At 39.2% G+C, this 18,902-nt stretch overlaps 1 protein-coding gene across 4 annotated transcripts in view; it reads left to right on the top strand.

Annotated features, from left to right (window-relative positions):
* iffo2b (intermediate filament family orphan 2b) overlaps window positions 1-18,902 on the top strand; it is a 35,629-nt gene that overhangs the window by 8,872 nt on the left and 7,855 nt on the right. For all 4 annotated transcript variants that reach the window (XM_077725647.1, XM_077725649.1, XM_077725646.1 and 1 more), the window contains exons 2-3: window positions 8,463-8,523; window positions 18,745-18,840. In XM_077725647.1, coding sequence (XP_077581773.1) covers window positions 8,463-8,523; window positions 18,745-18,840 — 157 coding nt within the window. The remainder of the gene's footprint in view (window positions 1-8,462; window positions 8,524-18,744; window positions 18,841-18,902) is intronic.

Raw genomic sequence — 18,902 nt, 5'->3', positions numbered from 1 at the left:
TCAGAACTTAAGCAGTGTTCTTTTGTTGAACTTCTGCATGCCCCGTCGATTGTCAATAATAAACACCATGTTCAAGTATAAGGGTGTCCACATGTGCAGTTGGCACTAGGACACTCTAGTCTGCAGTTCAATGATTGACCATGGTTATCATAGTTCCTAAAATATCCAAACCCTCTTTATAAATTATCTTTATTGCAGAGAGTAGCTAGTTTAGTGTATTTTTGGTTTAATTGCCTCACATACAAGTTACACACTGTAACCTTTTACTGATTATCTGATTTAGTAGCATTCGGCCACGTTGTGTGTGGCTAGTCTCTGTTGAGATGCCAGACGCCCTGTAAATAGGTGTCAGGCTTAAACCTATCAACCAAGCTTATATGTCTGTGGTACTGACCAGCATTGAACCACATGTTGAGCTCTTAATGTGCTTATTTCAGTTGTCAAGGCTTATTCCTGGTTTACTTCAAGGACAACTAAATTCTTCCACCTAAATATGTTTTTCCTTAACGGTCGGGTAAAATAACCATTCATTTCTTTTCTGAACTGTTTTATCCTCACTTGGTTTGGGGGGGTGGGGGGTATGGGTTTGGTGCCCTGCTGACCTCGGCCAAGAGGAGGGGGACACACGGTGGCCAGCCAATCTCAGGGCACAAGGAGACGGACAACCTTTCACACTCGGACCCAGGGGAATTTTAGTATCCGAGGAATTTGTCTCCAATCAGCCTACCATGCATGTTTTTGGAATGTGGCAGGAAACCACAACACCCAGAGAAAACCCACGCAAGGTGGGAAGATCATGCAAATTCTACACAGGTGGACTGACCTGGATTTGAACCTGGGAACTAATTTTTTTGCAGCGCGTTAGCCTTACAGTTCTGGGGCCCAGGGTTTGATCTCAGGACGGTCCTCACTATGAGAAATTTGCATGTTTTCCCCAGGCTAGTGTGGGTTTTCTCCGGGTAGTCCAGTTTCCTTCCACATCCCAAAAGCATTCATGGTAAGCAAAACACTCTAAATTGAAAATAGGTATGAGTGTGAGTGGAAGGGTTGTCCTCCATATGCTCTGCGATTGGCTGTCCACCAATTCAGGCTGTCCCCCATCTGGTGCCCATGGTTGGCTTGTTTAGGCTCCAGCACCCCCCAAAACCCTTGTAAGAATAAGCGGTTTTGACAATGAATAAATGAAATACTGTACCAATCTGCTGCTGACTCTGAGAAACACTCAGAAACACTGTCTTCTCCTTTGGAATTGTATTCTGGCCCGATGGTTCAAACATGCACAATTGTGTTGAAAAAGAAAGCATAGTAGGAGGGTGATTGACAGTCGTGACAGACATGTCTATAAAACATAAGCACACTTGAAAGGCTAATTTCATGCACCTGTAATTATTTTAATTTTATATTTTAATCAATTATTAGTAATCGAGGTTGGTAACAAGTCTTTAGTTTTGCCAAATCCAAAATTATATGCATTTAAATTTGACCTTAGAGGATCTTTAATCACCTCAGGTTAAGCTTTTCAATCTCTATTTCTAACCAAATCTCAGGATCCAAATATCTTATTCCACAACTCACAAGGTGTTCTCTGCACAATATTAAATCCTAATAGTCACTGGGGTTCATTGACACAAGTTTGGAACATTGGTAATCCTAGTACAAGGCAAAATAAAACAAATCCCTTCATGTCGTGCGATAAAATAAAAAAAACAAAAGATGATTTTATAAGACAAATGAAAATGCTATTTACATTTAGGTTTTCTTTCCGGGTAAGCCTGGGCCAAGGCCAAACATAACTAAGATACCCAAAGTGTAAGCACAGAGTTCAAACAAGTTCCCTGCTCCTTTCTACCAATCTATCAACAACTCAGTTCCAGAGAGCTGATTATTTACTCCGTCACAAAGGATTTTCAGAGGTAGCGGATGTAGAGTACCAAACTTCCGAAAATGCTGATTAAACATTACACAATGACTGAAGGCAGCCAAGCGATTAGCGCGTCGGCCTCACATTTCTGTGATCGACAGTTCGAACCCAGGTCGGTCCTTACTGTGTGGAGTTGTCCCAGGCATCCTGGTTTCCTTCCACACCCCACAAGCATGCAGGGTAGGCTGGTTCAACACTCTCTAATGCCCCTACGTATGAGGGTGAGCGGGAATGGTTTTCTACCTCCTTGTGCCCTGCGATTGGCTGGCCACCGATTGAAGGTGTCTCCAGCCTAGTGTCCATTGTTAGGTGTGATTGACTGCAGCATGCCCTGTTATCCTTGTAAGTATAAGCGGTTCAGAAGATGAATGAATGAATTAACACTGATAGAATGCTTTCCACGGTACCCGGAAATTTCGTTTGACGGACAATTCATCGCCGAACACTTCGTCGCCGGACACTTCGTCACCAGACAGTTCCGGACGATATGTAGAATGGATATTTAGTCAGAGCGTTTTTGTCGAACGATTGCTTCCTCACAAACGATTGTTTTGTTGCATGAATAATTTGTTAAAAGCGGTCAACCAGGTAATCTCTCTCTCAAAATTATAATCACCCTTGCCTTAACCATTAACCTTAACCACTATTCCCTTATCCTAACCACTAACCTTAGCCACTATCCCCTAACCCTAATTCTAACCACTCACCTTAGCCACTATCTCCTAATCCTAATTCTAACCACTAACCTCAACCTCTATCCCCTAAACCTAATTTTAACCACTAAGCTTAACCAGCCTAACCACTATCCCCTAACCCTAATTCGCGACGAAACTTCCGGTCGCCAAAATGTCCGGTCGACGAAATGTCCAGTCGACGAAACATCCGGTCGACGAAACGTCCGGTCGACGAAACGTCCGGTCGACGAAACGTCCGGTCGACGAAACGTCCGGTCGACGAAACGTCCGGTCGACGAAACGTCCGGTCGACGAAACGTCCGGTCCACGAATTGTCCAGCGACGAAATGTCCGGTCACGCTTTCTACTGTACTACACCTGTCAATTAAATGCAAGTAAATTTTTAATCAAACAAAAGTAGAGAATTTAGGTGTGAATCAGAAAACCTGCTTCCAACACGGTATTTGGGAATTTTCACTTGTTTTTGTAAAGGTTTTGACAATTAAAATAATGTTTACACTTGTAATTTTTGTCATGTGTGGACAGTTCGAGATTGGCAATATATTGGCACCAAAAGTAGGATGTGTTGTGTTTGCTGTTTGAAAAGAGTTAATTTTAGTGTTCTGTTTTAGCAGTTAAATGTTTCCTACCGATTTGAGTTAAATCCACCCACAAAGGTTTGAACATTGGGCTAATTCTCATTTAATACGCTTGGTTCAGAAATGATCACGCGTGAAAGCTGTTAATCCCCACAGAAATGGTTGCATGCATATGCTGACACTGCCTGCTGTCTCCAAGAACTTTTGTCTTGGTTTTTTTTTTCCAGACATGCAGTTGTTTAAGGTGTGGCCGTGATCGTGTTTTGAACATGTAATGAAATTGTGAGATTGTGTGTGTATTAAAAAAGGCGTAGGCTTGACAACATGCAATTTTGAGGAGTTTGTCCTTAGACTACAGCATCTATTCCTTCTCCAAGCCATGGAATAAAAAGTTTCTAGAGCTCAAGATAGAGTGGGATGAAGTACATTAACATCCTCTGCCATATTGACAATTTGTAATGTTATAATAATTCATAGTGGGTTGATGGGAAACGGGCCACTTTTGAAACTATAACTATTCATTCATTCATTCATTTCTGCAGTGCCTTTCTTCAATTGAGCTAAAGTGTACACCAGACTCTCGAGACTGGATGAGATGCTGTGCAACATATTGCTCCATAATATATTCGTTCCTTAATTTTCTGAAATGTACTCTGCCACCCCCTATTCTCGCTACTCTGAGGCGTTGAATTTAAGAAAGCCTCTACCGTGGAGGTCAAGACAGATCGACACATCATTCACAAAAACATGCCCCACTTGATCATCACTGGCTGGTGATGATCACTTGACATAGTTTGGCCAATCAGTCCAGGCGGGGAATTTGAATTTGAAAAAAAAAGACATTTTATTTTACACCAAAGTAGAGTTCGGTGAATGCGCACATGAAACTGGTGGGGTTCGGTAGCTCCAACAAGGGGAAGAAGCACTGATTTAAAGCCTTATCTCATCCGCTCACCATTCTTTTGTCCATTTAAATTTGTCTTGATTCTTAAAAAAGTCTTTACTTTCAACCAATCCAACAATATATCCAACATATTTATTTATTTATTTATTAAGTTTACTTTGTTGGACATTCAAAACAGCAATGGCCATAAAATGACATCTTATAATTCCCTGTATCTTACTTACAGTAGTAAATACTATGGTATTTTTCTCATGTACAATATTTGCCTAGGGCAAACAACATTTCACGTGCAATGAAATGGCTGGCCAGTGTGAAATAGTGGGAATGGTGCCCCTGTAGGCAAATGCTATATTTTGTGATTAATTGGCATAGCTGTGGTCAAGAGGAGCATACATCTCCTGAATAGTTCCTGTTGCCATCTGCAGTCATCCACAGGTGTGTCTGTGTGTCACACAAATGATGTTTGTGTGGTAGTAGTTGTGTCAGTTGCTAGTACACACCCATGAAATTTATGCCAAACAAAAACAGCTTACCTGAATGTGCCCCAGACATGCAGGCATTTCCCTGTTTGAGCTTCAGTTTTGAAAGAACAACATAAATCCCTGTCAATGAATCTCCTGCTCTCTCTACTCTAAATGTAATTTCATGTTGTAGCATGTGAAACAACTTAAAAGCAGGATTTTTACGCGTGCATTACACAATGTGAAAAGCAAATGTAAGAGTTTTCCAGGATTTCATACTTTATATTAAAAAAAACGATATGTACTGAAGCTGTGAAGTCGTGAAGGATCACAGTATAGAACTATAATTTGAATGTAAAATCATTAGTTTCTGTTTTATTCATTTCTCTCCACTGATGAATCAGTTTAAAGGGGTGTGTTAGAGATAATTACTTGCACACACCCTACCTGACATGTTTTAGCAGCCAACACTGACTAACATGTATCGAGATGTGTATAATGGATATGAGCCATAAAGGTGAAGTGAGCTAATGGTTTGAAATTTTGCAAGCAGTCTTGTGTCTAGGTAATGACAATGATTAAAAAAAGGCCTAAAGCAATTGTCTATCATGATTTGCAAAACATTCCTTTATTCATTTACTGAACCGCTTTTCCCTCACTAGGGTTGTGGGGGAAGCTGGAGCCTATCCCAGTTGATTTAGGGCCAGAGGCGTGGTGCGGTAAACTTCACCCATTGATTACATATGATACTAGAGTAAAGTAAAATGCAAGCTCCCTGGTTAAAAAATGACATTTTAAATATGAAAACTCACTGGTGTACTGCAATTTTAAACAATGAAAAAAATACACAAAATCATGCTCAACAGAAATGCAAATTTTATTTTTATTTTACATTGCCTTTCAAGATATGTATGTTTTTGGTGTTAGATTCTATCAAATAAATTTCCCCCCAAAATGTGACTTCTACTCCAGCTCGACTTACATGTTTTTCCTTAATTATGCATTTTATTGACAGGTGCGACTTATACTCGGGTGTGTTTTAAAGTCCATAAAATATGGTAATAGTAAAACACAATTGACTGAACCTGTATGCACATTGGATGCAGGCCATGGTGAGAGCAGATGATGAGACACATCCCCCCAAGCAGCTACATGTGAGGTCTCTGGGTCATCCAACCCATTAGTGTACAGCTCTCTATTATAGATCACAGACAGTTGTGACACTTAATCGATGACCCACTTTTGTCAAGGAAAGGCTCCCATTTGCGCATTGCATGCCTCATGGATAGTGATCAACCAATATTTGGGTTACGCAACGCACTTGTAGCAGAACCAAATTTAAATTAACTTGGATTAATATGTAAAGACACACTCAAACATACGTTTAATGTAACTTTACACAAAACTGAATTCTAGATTTATTCTACTTTTTTTTTACCTTTGTTCTCTGAGTTAGCTGTTTGCCACGCCTCCACCCTCACTTTAGCTATCGAAGGGCTGTTTGTTGTTGTACTCCCTTTAAATATTCAGAAAATGATGCACACATGTTCTCACAATAAGATAACGCACGACCACTTGCCAACGAGAAGTAGTCTTGAATAAGCGATTGCTCCGCTAATGGGAGCTACCAGGCTAAGGGGTGAAGAAACACTGAAAAAAATGCAACGCTCCGCTCATGCTCGTAGATATCTGTTATACACGAAAGAGATGCGGCAAAAAAAGACAGTGCGCAACAATGATAAACAGCCTCTCATGCCTTGGCTATCGGGTTTTCTCGCATCTCGAAATTTTCTCGTAACTTTTTTTGAGCTGGAAATTTGTAATGACACGCATGAAAATGTATTTGCCCCATAATACATTTTTGAGGAAATTTCCCTGGTGCTTTGTATAATATCTTTATATGTTTGTAATGTCTTGGCGCAGGCTTCATTTGGGCGTTCCTCAAGGAAAAATTGTGAACACACCTCTTTGTATGTCAGTGTGTGTGTCTGTGTGCGGTGGGGGGAGGGGGGGGGGTTATATCGTCACAGATTTTCCATTGTCTTTTCAGTAACAGAATGTACAGAATGTTCAAATATGGTCCACTTGAGATAACATCAAGTTAAATACACTGAGGCACATGATGTGAATTATTTGAAAACTTCATTTATGATGAAACATGGGTGTTTCTTTATAATTTAAGAATACAAACAACGAACACGCCTAAAAGCATCAGGTTTGGAGGTGCTTGCTTTGCCAAAACGTGCTTATCCTCCCATGGGTAAACTATGTAATGCAACATTTCTCCCAAACATCCAGACATTGCTGAGGACGTTTTTATTCTGGAATGTTGCGACTGGCCAATAGCCTGGGAGAAGAAAAATATTTATCTGAAAGCCTTTTTGTTGTTTTTTTTAAATACTCTTAACTGACAGAGTCTCTTGCCCTCTGTTGTGAAATGAACAGGATGTGGTTTCCATATTCAGTAACTGTGATTCAGAGAAAAAAAGGACTGTGCACAATGTTTTCTAAAGCAAAAGGAAATTTTTATAACTATCAAAATTTGAGCAATCACAAAGATAATCATCTGACAATCATTTTGTACTCTCCATCACAGGCTGACTGCAAAGATTTTTTAAATAAGCTGTATTAAAGAAAAAACAGTACTTCTATTAATGATTTGGTTAAAAGGCAAAAAATGCATTAATAAGTACTGTACTATAACAATAGTAACTATGGCATTATTTCTGTTGTGACCCTCCAGAATACAAGGTATATAAATGTCTATTGAATTCAACAAAAATTAGAGTAATGTAACACACTCGTTTAATAACATAAACAAATTTAAATGAACTTGGATTACGATGCAGACAGACTCAATAAATTTAATCTAACCTTAAACTAAAAGTAATTCTAATTTTGTTTTACATTTTCATACCACTCTTCCGGCCGGGTTGGCTCTGTCTGCCCCGCCTCCAACCTAACCTTTAGTATTGATGGGCTGTTTGCTTTCGTATTCCCTTCAAAATATTCCGAAAATGATGTACACAAATGTCCTCACAATAGGATAACGCACGACCACTTGCCAACGAGAAGTAATACAGTTGTAGTCAAAAGTTTACATACATTTCTGAAGAACATGTCACGCTCTCTTGAGTTTCCAGTTATTTCTACAACTCAGATTTTTCTCCTGTCATGCTGAAGTCGCAGTTGTGCAGTGTCCCAATGCCGGTCCATTTGGAGACGGCTTCATCAAGAGATATTTCGTCAAATACGAACCAATAAGTGTCTTGGTTTACAAGTTTCAATCAAATTCCAATTTTTGTTCACACCGAGTAGGCATATTAAATAGACTTACCTGTGCTGCGTATGCCCGCTTCCTTTAGATTAGAACAACCCCTAAACTGATAGGATTTATTTCAAAACAAAAGACTGGTGGTTTAGTCAGCCTTAATGATACTTGTTTCCCTTATGAAAAAAAATTAAAATGTTAATGTGATAGCACACAACGAATCATTTGTCAGAACTTGTTACTTGGGTGATTCACAATGCATTCGTGTTACCGAATTCTTCCGGTTTACAGTGCAGTCGAACCAAGATGGCGTATCGAAAGTGTGAATATCTGAGGCATTTAGATTGGAAATTTTGGTACTTCCAAAGTGACAATTTTTTTGACATTTGGGTGGCTGTCAGGAGTTTGTGTTGCATTTCTGGGTAAACTCTAGATATTCCAGAGTAGTTGGCAGCTCTGTAGATTATTAAGAAGACATTACTTCTGTGTTTTTGCCTTTGGAGGACCAGGAATGGAATTTCCGGAGTAGTTTGCAGCTCTTAAGATTATTAAGAAGACAGTACTTCTGGGTTTTTGCCTTTGGGGGACCTGGGATGGTAGTGACAGTGACTAATTTATTTTTGTATTCACAGATGGGAGGATGAGCTGTCCAAACGCCAGCAGCTGGAGTCTTCGGTAGAATCCCTGCACGAGGTTGGGAAAGAAATGTTTATTATGCATCACATTATAAGACTTGTGAACTGTTACTGTAATAGCATGAACTCGTATGTTAAACAGACATCCAAATAACATTTTTTCTAACCCTAACCTAGTTACGTGCTTTGTTGTGAATAGCATTAATATAAGGACATTTAGAAGCAAGCAAGCTACCATTTCCAAGAATGATGTTACAATTAGCTATGGGCTAATATTTAACGATAAACGTGAACATTGATTTCTGGAAACTCAAAAGAGCCATGACATTATGTTCTTCACAAGTGTATGAAAACTTTTGACCACAACTGTATGTCATCGATTTTTTTTTTCTTCTTAATTTTCTTCTGGATTCATGCTAAAATTTCTGATTTCTCGCAGATGCAGAGCATAGGTTCCTTATAATGAAGCCTTTGTCCATTCTGAACATCTGTGTGATTCAGCCTGCAAACTCAAAATTTCTCACTCGGTGTTGGAATATGATACTATCCATTGTCTAAAGCCACAAGTATGCTGCAGGGTAGGGCGGCTGCTTTGCAGTTGATAAGTGATAGAAGGTGTCAATGCAAAGATGAGTGCTGCCAATTTTTGCCCCCAGACACCATGAGGTCTAAAATTTTATTTTTAGTTCAGGACTGCAGCTTGAAAGTAGCCCAGTGCTTTGAATACATCACTGCCTTTCTTGGTGTGAAACTTCCAGTTTTAACCAAAAATGTTTAACTAGACTAGATAAACCATACTGTATTGCACATGCACACATGATTCTCATAAATATATCATGACAAGTTTTACACCTCAAATGTGATGTTAATTTTGCTAAATTTTCCCCCTGATGACACTTGCCCATTCAAAAATTCTACACAACCCTGTTACCACAGATTATCAATATAGTAATACGTTGACATATGAGTGCCCATGCATAAGAGAAATTTGAGATACGTCCGGTACAAACGTCCGGTCACGCCTGTGGCCATGTCGGGTCGACATTATCCCCAATATTCGAGGGATTATTGTACTCGCCTGACTAAGCCTGGGATCAAAACATGTCAGGTAACAAAATGACCTAATACACCATTGTCTGTTATAAATGAATGAGTCAAAGCATAGGCTTTGTTCTTGTTCTGAACAGCATGGAGAACCCGTGGTACCTCATCAAATGTGAGATTTACAAGGAGGCAAAGCAGTACACCTCTCTGAACAGAGAAGTAGGTCGTGGTTGCTGCCGCACGCTATGTTGATCATAGAAAGATCAAAACACTGACAGAATCCATGGATGTCAGGTTTTTAAGTGTCCTTGTAAAGAAAGGTGGCTATATTGGTCACTGAATTACTTTTGAATGTCAGAAACATCTATAAAAATCCCTCTAATATCCCTCTAATTCTAATGACCGCGATAATTGACAACCTGCGAAGCAGGATCACCCATATAATTAGTATCATACTTCATGTTGGTCCACCTGTGTGGAGTTTTGTCAGGTTCATTAATAATTACCTTCGTCCGTAATTATCAATAACTGCAGGAAGACATCTTATTCAATTATTGACATTTAATTAAATAGAAATGGATACAACAATGGGTAAAAGCCTCCGAAGGGGAGAGTCAGCAAGTGTCCCTTACAACTTCCGAACGTCTCACCGAATAGACGTTTTCGTCCCATTCTTATGGTCACAAGTTACAGAGTTGTTGATCATTCCATCACGTATGAGTAAAAACAACATCTGGGACTACAATAACAATCAAAGTATTTTACTAATAACAAAAACAGGGACTAGACCTAACAACATTTAGATTAGAGTAATTATACAACCTCCTTGACCTAAGAATCATATAATATAATCATAATCATATAATCGTTACATACAGAAAAACCCGAAGTGTACGGTTACATAACGATAACAATATTCTTGTTATTGTCCGAATAGCCCTGTCCTCGTCACCAAGGGCCCACCAAATCTCAAGGACCCAGATTGGGTGGATTGTTTGTATAACCATCCTGGAACAGGCTGTCTAGGTTAAAGATGACTTGGTGTGACCTCAAGACTTTTGAAAAACAGAAAGAGAATGATTTAACAAAGTAATGAATTAATACAGAGAAAAGAAAGAGAATGATTTAATAAAGAAATGAATTAATATAACTATTATAATAGTAAAAAAGAATAAACCCAACATTCCCCCGTTTTTATAATATGTATGTTATTAGTCATTTCTTAGTAATCACTAAATGGAAATGTCGGTGACTGCGATTTTATCCGCCTACTCCTTACTCCCATGGCTGGTCTGAAAGAGAAAAAACATAATTATATTCGTCCAATTGGTCCTCGGATTTACCGTACTCCTGGACCTCACTGCTTTCCCCAAACCGTCCCATAAGATACAACTCATGTACTTTAGAATTTGTAGGGGCAATTTCAGTAGTTATAAGTCGGCTTAGCAAGGAGCGCAAACAGGGGATACTACATCACCCACACAATGTTAGGATAGCGGTAATTGTGCCTATAGTCCAAATCTTTAGATTTTCCAAAGGTCTTATCCCACCAATCTGACAATGCGGACGTATCTACTCCAGAGTGCTCTTGCATATTGCGGTTCAGTGTTTGCAGGCCAGTAATGGCCCTGGTGAGAGATCCACTGGGTGACGCGTTGTTCGGTATGAAGGTGCAACATTGTTTTCCAAACATTGCACACACGCCCCCTGTTTCAAGGATCATATCCACCGCTATGCGATTCTGGAACGCCATCAGACTGGTAGCTGCCAGTTGTTCCTTCATGGCCACAAATCCCTGTTCAGTATAATTTCCAAGTTTTGAACATTGTAATGTAAGTAATTTATTCTATCCACATTTTTGTTTGGGGTGATTAGAAGGAAGATAGACTCCCAACCTGCTGCGATCTGATTAGCCAGCTTATACTCATCTGGTACGCCCCGGGGGATGCCAATCGCATCAATGTATGTTGGATCTCCTTCCCTCCATGCCTCTCGACGATGTCGGGAGGGTCGACCCTTCACCTCCGAATTATGAGCCGCCAATTGTATCTCCTCCACTGTGGATGGAAAAACAGACACCGGTAAGAGCAGTGAGACCAAAGTACCTAGTCCTGCCGCGTTTCGGCAGGAGTCGTATAATTTATCTACCACCCCGCCACCATAGGCCAGAACGTGGTATCAGGGGTGTAGTTTGTTTTAGAACGCCGGTACACCACGTCTCATTTATCGCCCCCAGCTTCAGACCATGCCCTGTAAGGTTTAAGCAGGTAAAATGATTAAACAGTGGAAAAATTGACTTCCTATTTACCGCGTAACAGGATAAACACTGCTTCAATATTTTTTCTTGCCAAGTAGGACACGTTTTTTCATTTGTAAAAACACTTTTCCCCAAATGAATGGTGATTGAGGGAGTTGTTAGACCCCATCGTATTTTCCCTTGTCTGGTAGGTTATCCTAATCCTTTGTAAGATGGTTTAGTCTCAATTTAAACCATATGGAGACGTCAAACCCAATATAAAAGAGTTCCCTATAGTTTTATGGTATTGCTTGCTGAGCAATAATCTTTTCAATTAATATTGGTGTTTCCCGTATCTTATTAAGTCAGAAAGTTTATCTTACCCGTCCCCTCAATGTTTCAATTGAGACCACCCTTTTACCAAAGTAGCTCCACATAGTGCTTGCCTTCTTTACACTCCATTAACAGCGCCCAATTATCCCCCGTTTGGGAAATCCCTGTTTCAGAAATAAATTTCACAGGTTAATATGTCAGTCCAAGCTTTCCAATCTTGACCAATTTCTGCAACAAGGCTTTTCCCAATCTTTAATTTTTTGCTGTTAATGTACCACACATATTTCCCACCATCTCTTTTTGTATGGCAACCGGGACGTCGCCGAGTCCAAATATATATTTTCAATGTGGAAATTTGATTTAGTAGGTAATGTTAATTAAATGTAAATGTGTATGTTTCTCGGTTTACCCTCCCGTAAGAAGGTGTATCCTCAATTGAAACGCCTCCGCCTTTTTCTCCAACTGGAGAAAACAACCCTACTGTGGAAAGGAATAGAATCACAATCATCATTAATCTCATTGCCCCAAAAGCAATAATTGTTTTCAACATGACTTTTTGTCTTTGTTTAGGGAGTTTTCCTCTTGAAACGTTTCAATTTAGACAACCTTCTTACTGTGGGAAAGGTGCATCCGTGTCCCCTTTCAGTAACAAGGACCCTCCCACTTTGCGTTGCTCCGATGTTTCTTCTTTTATGCTGCTTATCAGCATCCAGTCTTCAAGAATCACCGTCGCTTCGTCCGTTTCCTGTTGAGAAGCAAAATCTCCCTCTGATAGTCTAAATTTGGTGTGTGCGTTTTTTTTTTTTTTTTCTCTGATAGATTCGCCTCATCATCCAATTGTCATTGTGTAGTGAATAATAACAATTTGTAAGGTCTACCAAACAGGACTTCATATAAGGTCCGCCAATTGTGGATGGTAGACAACTATTATATTAACAAAATGGGAGTCATTATCACTATAAATAGTTTCTGGAATTCCATATCGTGGAATGATATCCATATGATCTAATAAAAATAAAATAAAATCTATATGTATTTTTTGAAATGGATATGTGGGTATGCATATAGATTTAAACCCTAAGCCTTGTAGTGCCGTTGTAGCAAGGCCACCTCCCCCTTGTCGAGACATAGGTCTTCCCTTGACTCAAGCCCAAATTATTTTCTTTATTGATCTTTTATTGATAGATTATGTCTCGGTGGTCTGCCAATCAAAAAACACAAAAAGACAAACTATCATTCACGCTCACACTCATAAACAGAAGAATTTAGTGTGTTCAACCAGTCTAGCATCCATAATTTCATTTTGTGGGAGTAAACTGGAGTACCCGGAGAAAATCCACAAATTCTCGAGGACGCCATGAATACCCCACATTCCGGAAGGTCTGGATCCACCCCGCATTCATTAGTAGATCCTTTAATATACACACCCCCACTCTAGCATTTTAACCGTTTGTAAAAAATTACCTTCAAGTTTCACACAAAGTTATATCCTTTTTAATGCTATCAGTTTACCTGTTTGTTCCCCGAATTGAGGTGGGAATAGTTTCACATCTAAAGTTTTTATTTTTTACAGCCGCCATGACCTAATGGCCCCGTATCATGTTTTTGGAAAATCCCAATTCCCTCTAATAGCATGCCAATCACCTTTTAATGCGGCCATCCAATTTTGTTTCTACTTGTTTCAGGTGATAAGATAATCTCCATCATTTGTAAAACAAATTCATCCACGCCTAATTTATACAACATGACGCCTATGGCCTTTATTACGTCGCCTTGACTCCAAATTCTATGAACCAAGATAACACGCCGAATTTGTAAGCGAATTTCCCCCATCCCATTTTGTTCATAGACAACCCATCTACCTAAAGCGTCACTTGTTTCAAAACATGAAAGGCCCCACTAGAATTCGTGCATCCAGCGCCAAATAGAGCCTATTTACACATTTGTCTCAAACTTGTTTTAGATATGGGGTCCCCAATTTCCCAAAATTTCCCAGAATTTATGTACTACCACATCCTGTCAAAAACCCAAAACGACTAACATAACCTGTTTCTAAGCCAGATTCTGGAATTTGGAGAATTTCTCCTTTCCCTCCCTTATCTAAGCTTGTTATTGTCACTCGTTATCACTGTAACATTCAGGCGTATTAACCCCATCGTTGCTAAAGTTCTAACCAATTTGCATGCCCTTAAAGCCGTAAAAGCAACGTTATTTGGTTGTATCAATTGACCAATGCTTATCCAATCCGTAATATCCTTAAAGTCATCAATATGACCTGTGACAAAGCATATTTCCTCCCGCCAGGACAACAGACAATGTTCTTTCAAGTGCACTTTGAAAAACATTCCATGTTACTCCATTCTTAGGGAAAATATGCTCATCCTAAACCAATTATTTTATTTACAATTCACCTAATTATTTGGATGAATGCCATGAATTTTATCATGCCACTATTGCATTGTAAATTTCCCATCTGATGTCGTTAACAGCCAAATAATTCAATACCTACTATACTTTGTAAATCACCTCATATGATGTTTACTTAAGACAAGAGTCATTTCCCATAGCCTGTTACCAAAACAAAAATCTACAACAATTAAATGAGAGAAATCAACCTTTTGTTAGACAATTCCTAATTACAAACTTTAATGTTTTAAAAACCTTATCGTCACCAATATACCATAATATTGGAAATTTTGTCATCCTGGCCTTTTTTTCTTTTAAACAGCCAACCTCCTGGATTAAAGTATTTTGAATAATCAAAAAAATCTGAAATAGTATTAATATTATTTTATCCTCCAAAAGCTAGTTTCCTTTAACTAAGAGCCCTTTGAAATCCACAATTGCTCAAAAATGACTATTTTGGTCTATTTCCCAAATCCAAAGCTTTTTACCAAATCAACCTTTTACTGAACAGATTTTTCTATCCTCTTAATGCATTTCATTTTAAAACCCAAAATATCAATGCGAAAGCATTCGCATAACCTTGCATTTCTTGCAGCCCATGTATTGTTCTTATTCTGAAAAGTCCAAACAGAAAACGCAATTAGCCGTTAACTATGACCTCCACTCTTGCTGCGAAAACAGCATTGTTATCTTATGTTTACAAACCAGCTTTTTCCCTGTGCCCAAATACAACGCTTTTTAGAGAAGACAACCATTAAAACGTCAAATTAACCCCTCTTCCGATATTCAACTACATCACAATATTTTTCCAAGACCCCATATATCCAGAATATGTATGCTGCAAGCACAACAATATGGCAAAAACCCATTTTCTGCCCTCAAGTTTGCTTCAGCACCCCCAAGGCCAATTATTATTATTATAATGTCTTCACGGAAAGGATCACAAAATTTTAGTCGTTTACACGGTCCGAACGCTCCCGAAAGCCCAACACAGTTAAATCGTCTGCCCCGCGGCCCACATGTTTCACTCCCATCTAATCAGCAGCCGCTGCACCAGAAACGCTTCCCCCGCAGTTGACACATTTTTTGGCAAGTCTAGAGCATAATAAAAACACAGGTGACATTCCCTGCTAAACATTTAAATGATCATTTTGTATATATTCTTTTGTCTTTTTAAACACCATCTTCCCGCTAGCGGACGGGATCAAAAACCAAGCTGCAATAAGCCATCACATTGCTGTAAATTGACAGTACATATAGGTTATATTAACAAAGCACCACCAGCACTTGGAAATAACCATTCTAATTGTTGTTATACAAGCCCAAGCATCACAAAAAAAAACCCAATTTATTGTAATCACAAAACGTCATACCCGGATTAACCAAATCAAATACCAGTGTCCCCATTAATTTTCTAGCTCCCTTTATTTTTGTTAAACTTCCTCCGCGCCCGTCACCTATCTCGGTAAATATTTTCCCCGTCAGCCGAGGAGGCCCCGCTATTTTTCCTTACCAAACAGTACTTTCCCGCCGCCACGGTCTTAAATATATCCCCGTTATCCGAGGGAGCCCCCACTATTTTCCCAAAATAGTATTTTTTAACTTCTCCCCGGCCTTATTTCGCCATTAGTGTCTGTGGAACAAGCTGTTACACTTTTATCCACTCACATATTATTTATATATGTATATTACCTCCATTAGTGTCTGTGGAACAAGCTGTTACACTTTTATCCACTCACATATTATTTATATATGTATATTACCTCCATTAGTGTATATATTATCCTGCATTTTATGCATTTTTAAGCTGGCCAGCAAACCCATATTTATTTATCCATAAATATAGCTGTGTAATATTTTTAAAGCGCTTTGTCTTTCCAATTTTTTTCCAATCCTTACAAGTTAGACGTATTTTTTGGATCGTCATCCAAACCCGCCTTACAACACGTGTTTCCCATATTTTACTATTATTTTTTGTAGTGAGTTCGTGTGCCTCACACAGTTAACTCTATTATTTATTATTATTATCTATTCGACTGTATCGACTGTATCTCCTAGGCCTTTCCTTAATTTTACTGCAGAAACCACACAAACAACATACAACGTATATTCGTGCCTACCCTTTAGACACAGGACACTCCCCGGCCCCAATATTGTACCTCTAGTACAATACATTCGTGCCTACCCCTGAGACACAGGACACTTTCCAGCAAAGTGCCCCACCGTACCTGCCATTGACTAGTATAAACACAGGGTTTTATCGCCGTCACCCAGGACGCGAAACCAGCCCAAACAATGGGCCTCACATACAATGTCCCTTTAACGCATTTGTAAACACCTTCACAACATGCAGACATTAATGTGGACTTACCCGAGATCCATCAGATGTCTCCCTCCAGCAGGAAAAGTCTTCAACCGCCGAGAATCCAGGCGCCCCCGTCGAAAAACTCCGGCCCACCAAGGGTTTTGAAGACGCCGTGCGCACGGTCACTTACCAGATGTCGAACAGCAGCGCCTGGGTTCTCGCTCCGGTATATTGACCTCCATGGCTCGAAGGACCAAAATGTCAGGTTCATTAATAATTACCTTCGTCCGTAATTATCAATAACTGCAGGAAGACATCTTATTCAATTATTGACATTTAATTAAATAGAAATGGATACAACAATGGGTAAAAGCCTCCGAAGGGGAGAGTCAGCAAGTGTCCCTTACAACTTCCGAACGTCTCACCGAATAGACGTTTTCGTCCCATTCTTATGGTCACAAGTTACAGAGTTGTTGATCATTCCATCACGTATGAGTAAAAACAACATCTGGGACTACAATAACAATCAAAGTATTTTACTAATAACAAAAACAGGGACTAGACCTAACAACATTTAGATTAGAGTAATTATACAACCTCCTTGACCTAAGAATCATATAATATAATCATAATCATATAATCGTTACATACAGAAAAACCCGAAGTGTACGGTTACATAACGATAACAATATTCTTGTTATTGTCCGAATAGCCCTGTCCTCGTCACCAAGGGCCCACCAAATCTCAAGGACCCAGATTGGGTGGATTGTTTGTATAACCATCCTGGAACAGGCTGTCTAGGTTAAAGATGACTTGGTGTGACCTCAAGACTTTTGAAAAACAGAAAGAGAATGATTTAACAAAGTAATGAATTAATACAGAGAAAAGAAAGAGAATGATTTAATAAAGAAATGAATTAATATAACTATTATAATAGTAAAAAAGAATAAACCCAACAAGTTTGCATGTTCTCCCCGGGCCTGCGTGGGTTTTCTCCGGGTACTCTGGTTTCCTCGCACATTTCAAAGACATGCATGGTAGGCTGATTGGACGCTCTAAATTGCCCCCAGGTATGAGTGTGAGCGTGAATGTTTTTTGTCTCCCTGTGCCTTGCAATCAGCTGGCCACCAATTCTGGGCGACCCCCGCCTCGAGCCCGAAGTCAGCAGGGATAGGCTCCAGCACCCTCCGTGACCCTAGTGAGGATAAAGCGGTTCAGAAAATGAGATAACATCAGATAAAAAATGTGATGTACTTAAGCCGCAAAGTGGTGAAGGGTGATAGTAGGGTGATAATTCTGAATGTTGCGCTTTAATAATTGTGTCCCTGGTGACAATAATTAATTAAAATGGGTATATATACGTTTTTGTTAAGTTGCTTTATGCACAGTAATATTACCCAAAGGCTAAAATATCCTCCGAAAATAGCCAAGACTAAAAAAAAGACCTCACTCCATCTCCCAATAATTATTATTCATGAGTCTTTAGGGTTCATTAATATAGTTGTTGTTCAATAATAAACTTAATCCTCAAAAATACAATTTACCTAATATTTCAATTAATCACTCAACTCTCCTTGGTAACATGTTCTCTTATCTGACTTTCTCTCATGTAAACAAAAAAACATGTATATTAAGCTTAATGAAGAATGTAAATGTTTGCTAAGAATGCTTACTTGCACAATATGTGTCCCATACAATTAATTGCCTGTCGATGAATGCTTTAAGTCAGTTGGGATAGACTTGAACTCACCAAAACAAGCATTGTAAATAATGTAAAGTTAGACATGAACAGTATATCATGCAGTTGTATTCTCATAATGTACAGCATTTTGATGAGGTTGCATCTTCACGTGTTCTTGAAGTGATATGCATTAAGGGAAATTTAAATATTAGCAAAATGCTAGTATCATTATTGATTCTTTTAACTTCTTTTCATTCCCTGACGGTTAATGCAGCGTGCCAAAGAATCATCGGAGGTTCAAGTTGACCTGAACGACAAGATTGAGAGACTGAAGGCGGAACTGGTGGTCTTCAAGAGCCTTATGAGCGATGTAAGTACTCACCCCATCTGATAGATCAGGGGTGGCAAACAAGTTAGACACTAAGAGCAAAA

The sequence above is a fragment of the Stigmatopora nigra genome, chromosome 10 (genome assembly GCF_051989575.1).
Source record: "Stigmatopora nigra isolate UIUO_SnigA chromosome 10, RoL_Snig_1.1, whole genome shotgun sequence".
Classification (NCBI taxonomy): Eukaryota; Metazoa; Chordata; class Actinopteri; order Syngnathiformes; family Syngnathidae; genus Stigmatopora; species Stigmatopora nigra.
Note: the sequence above shows the minus strand (reverse complement) of the source record. Positions and strands in the feature narration are given on the sequence as shown.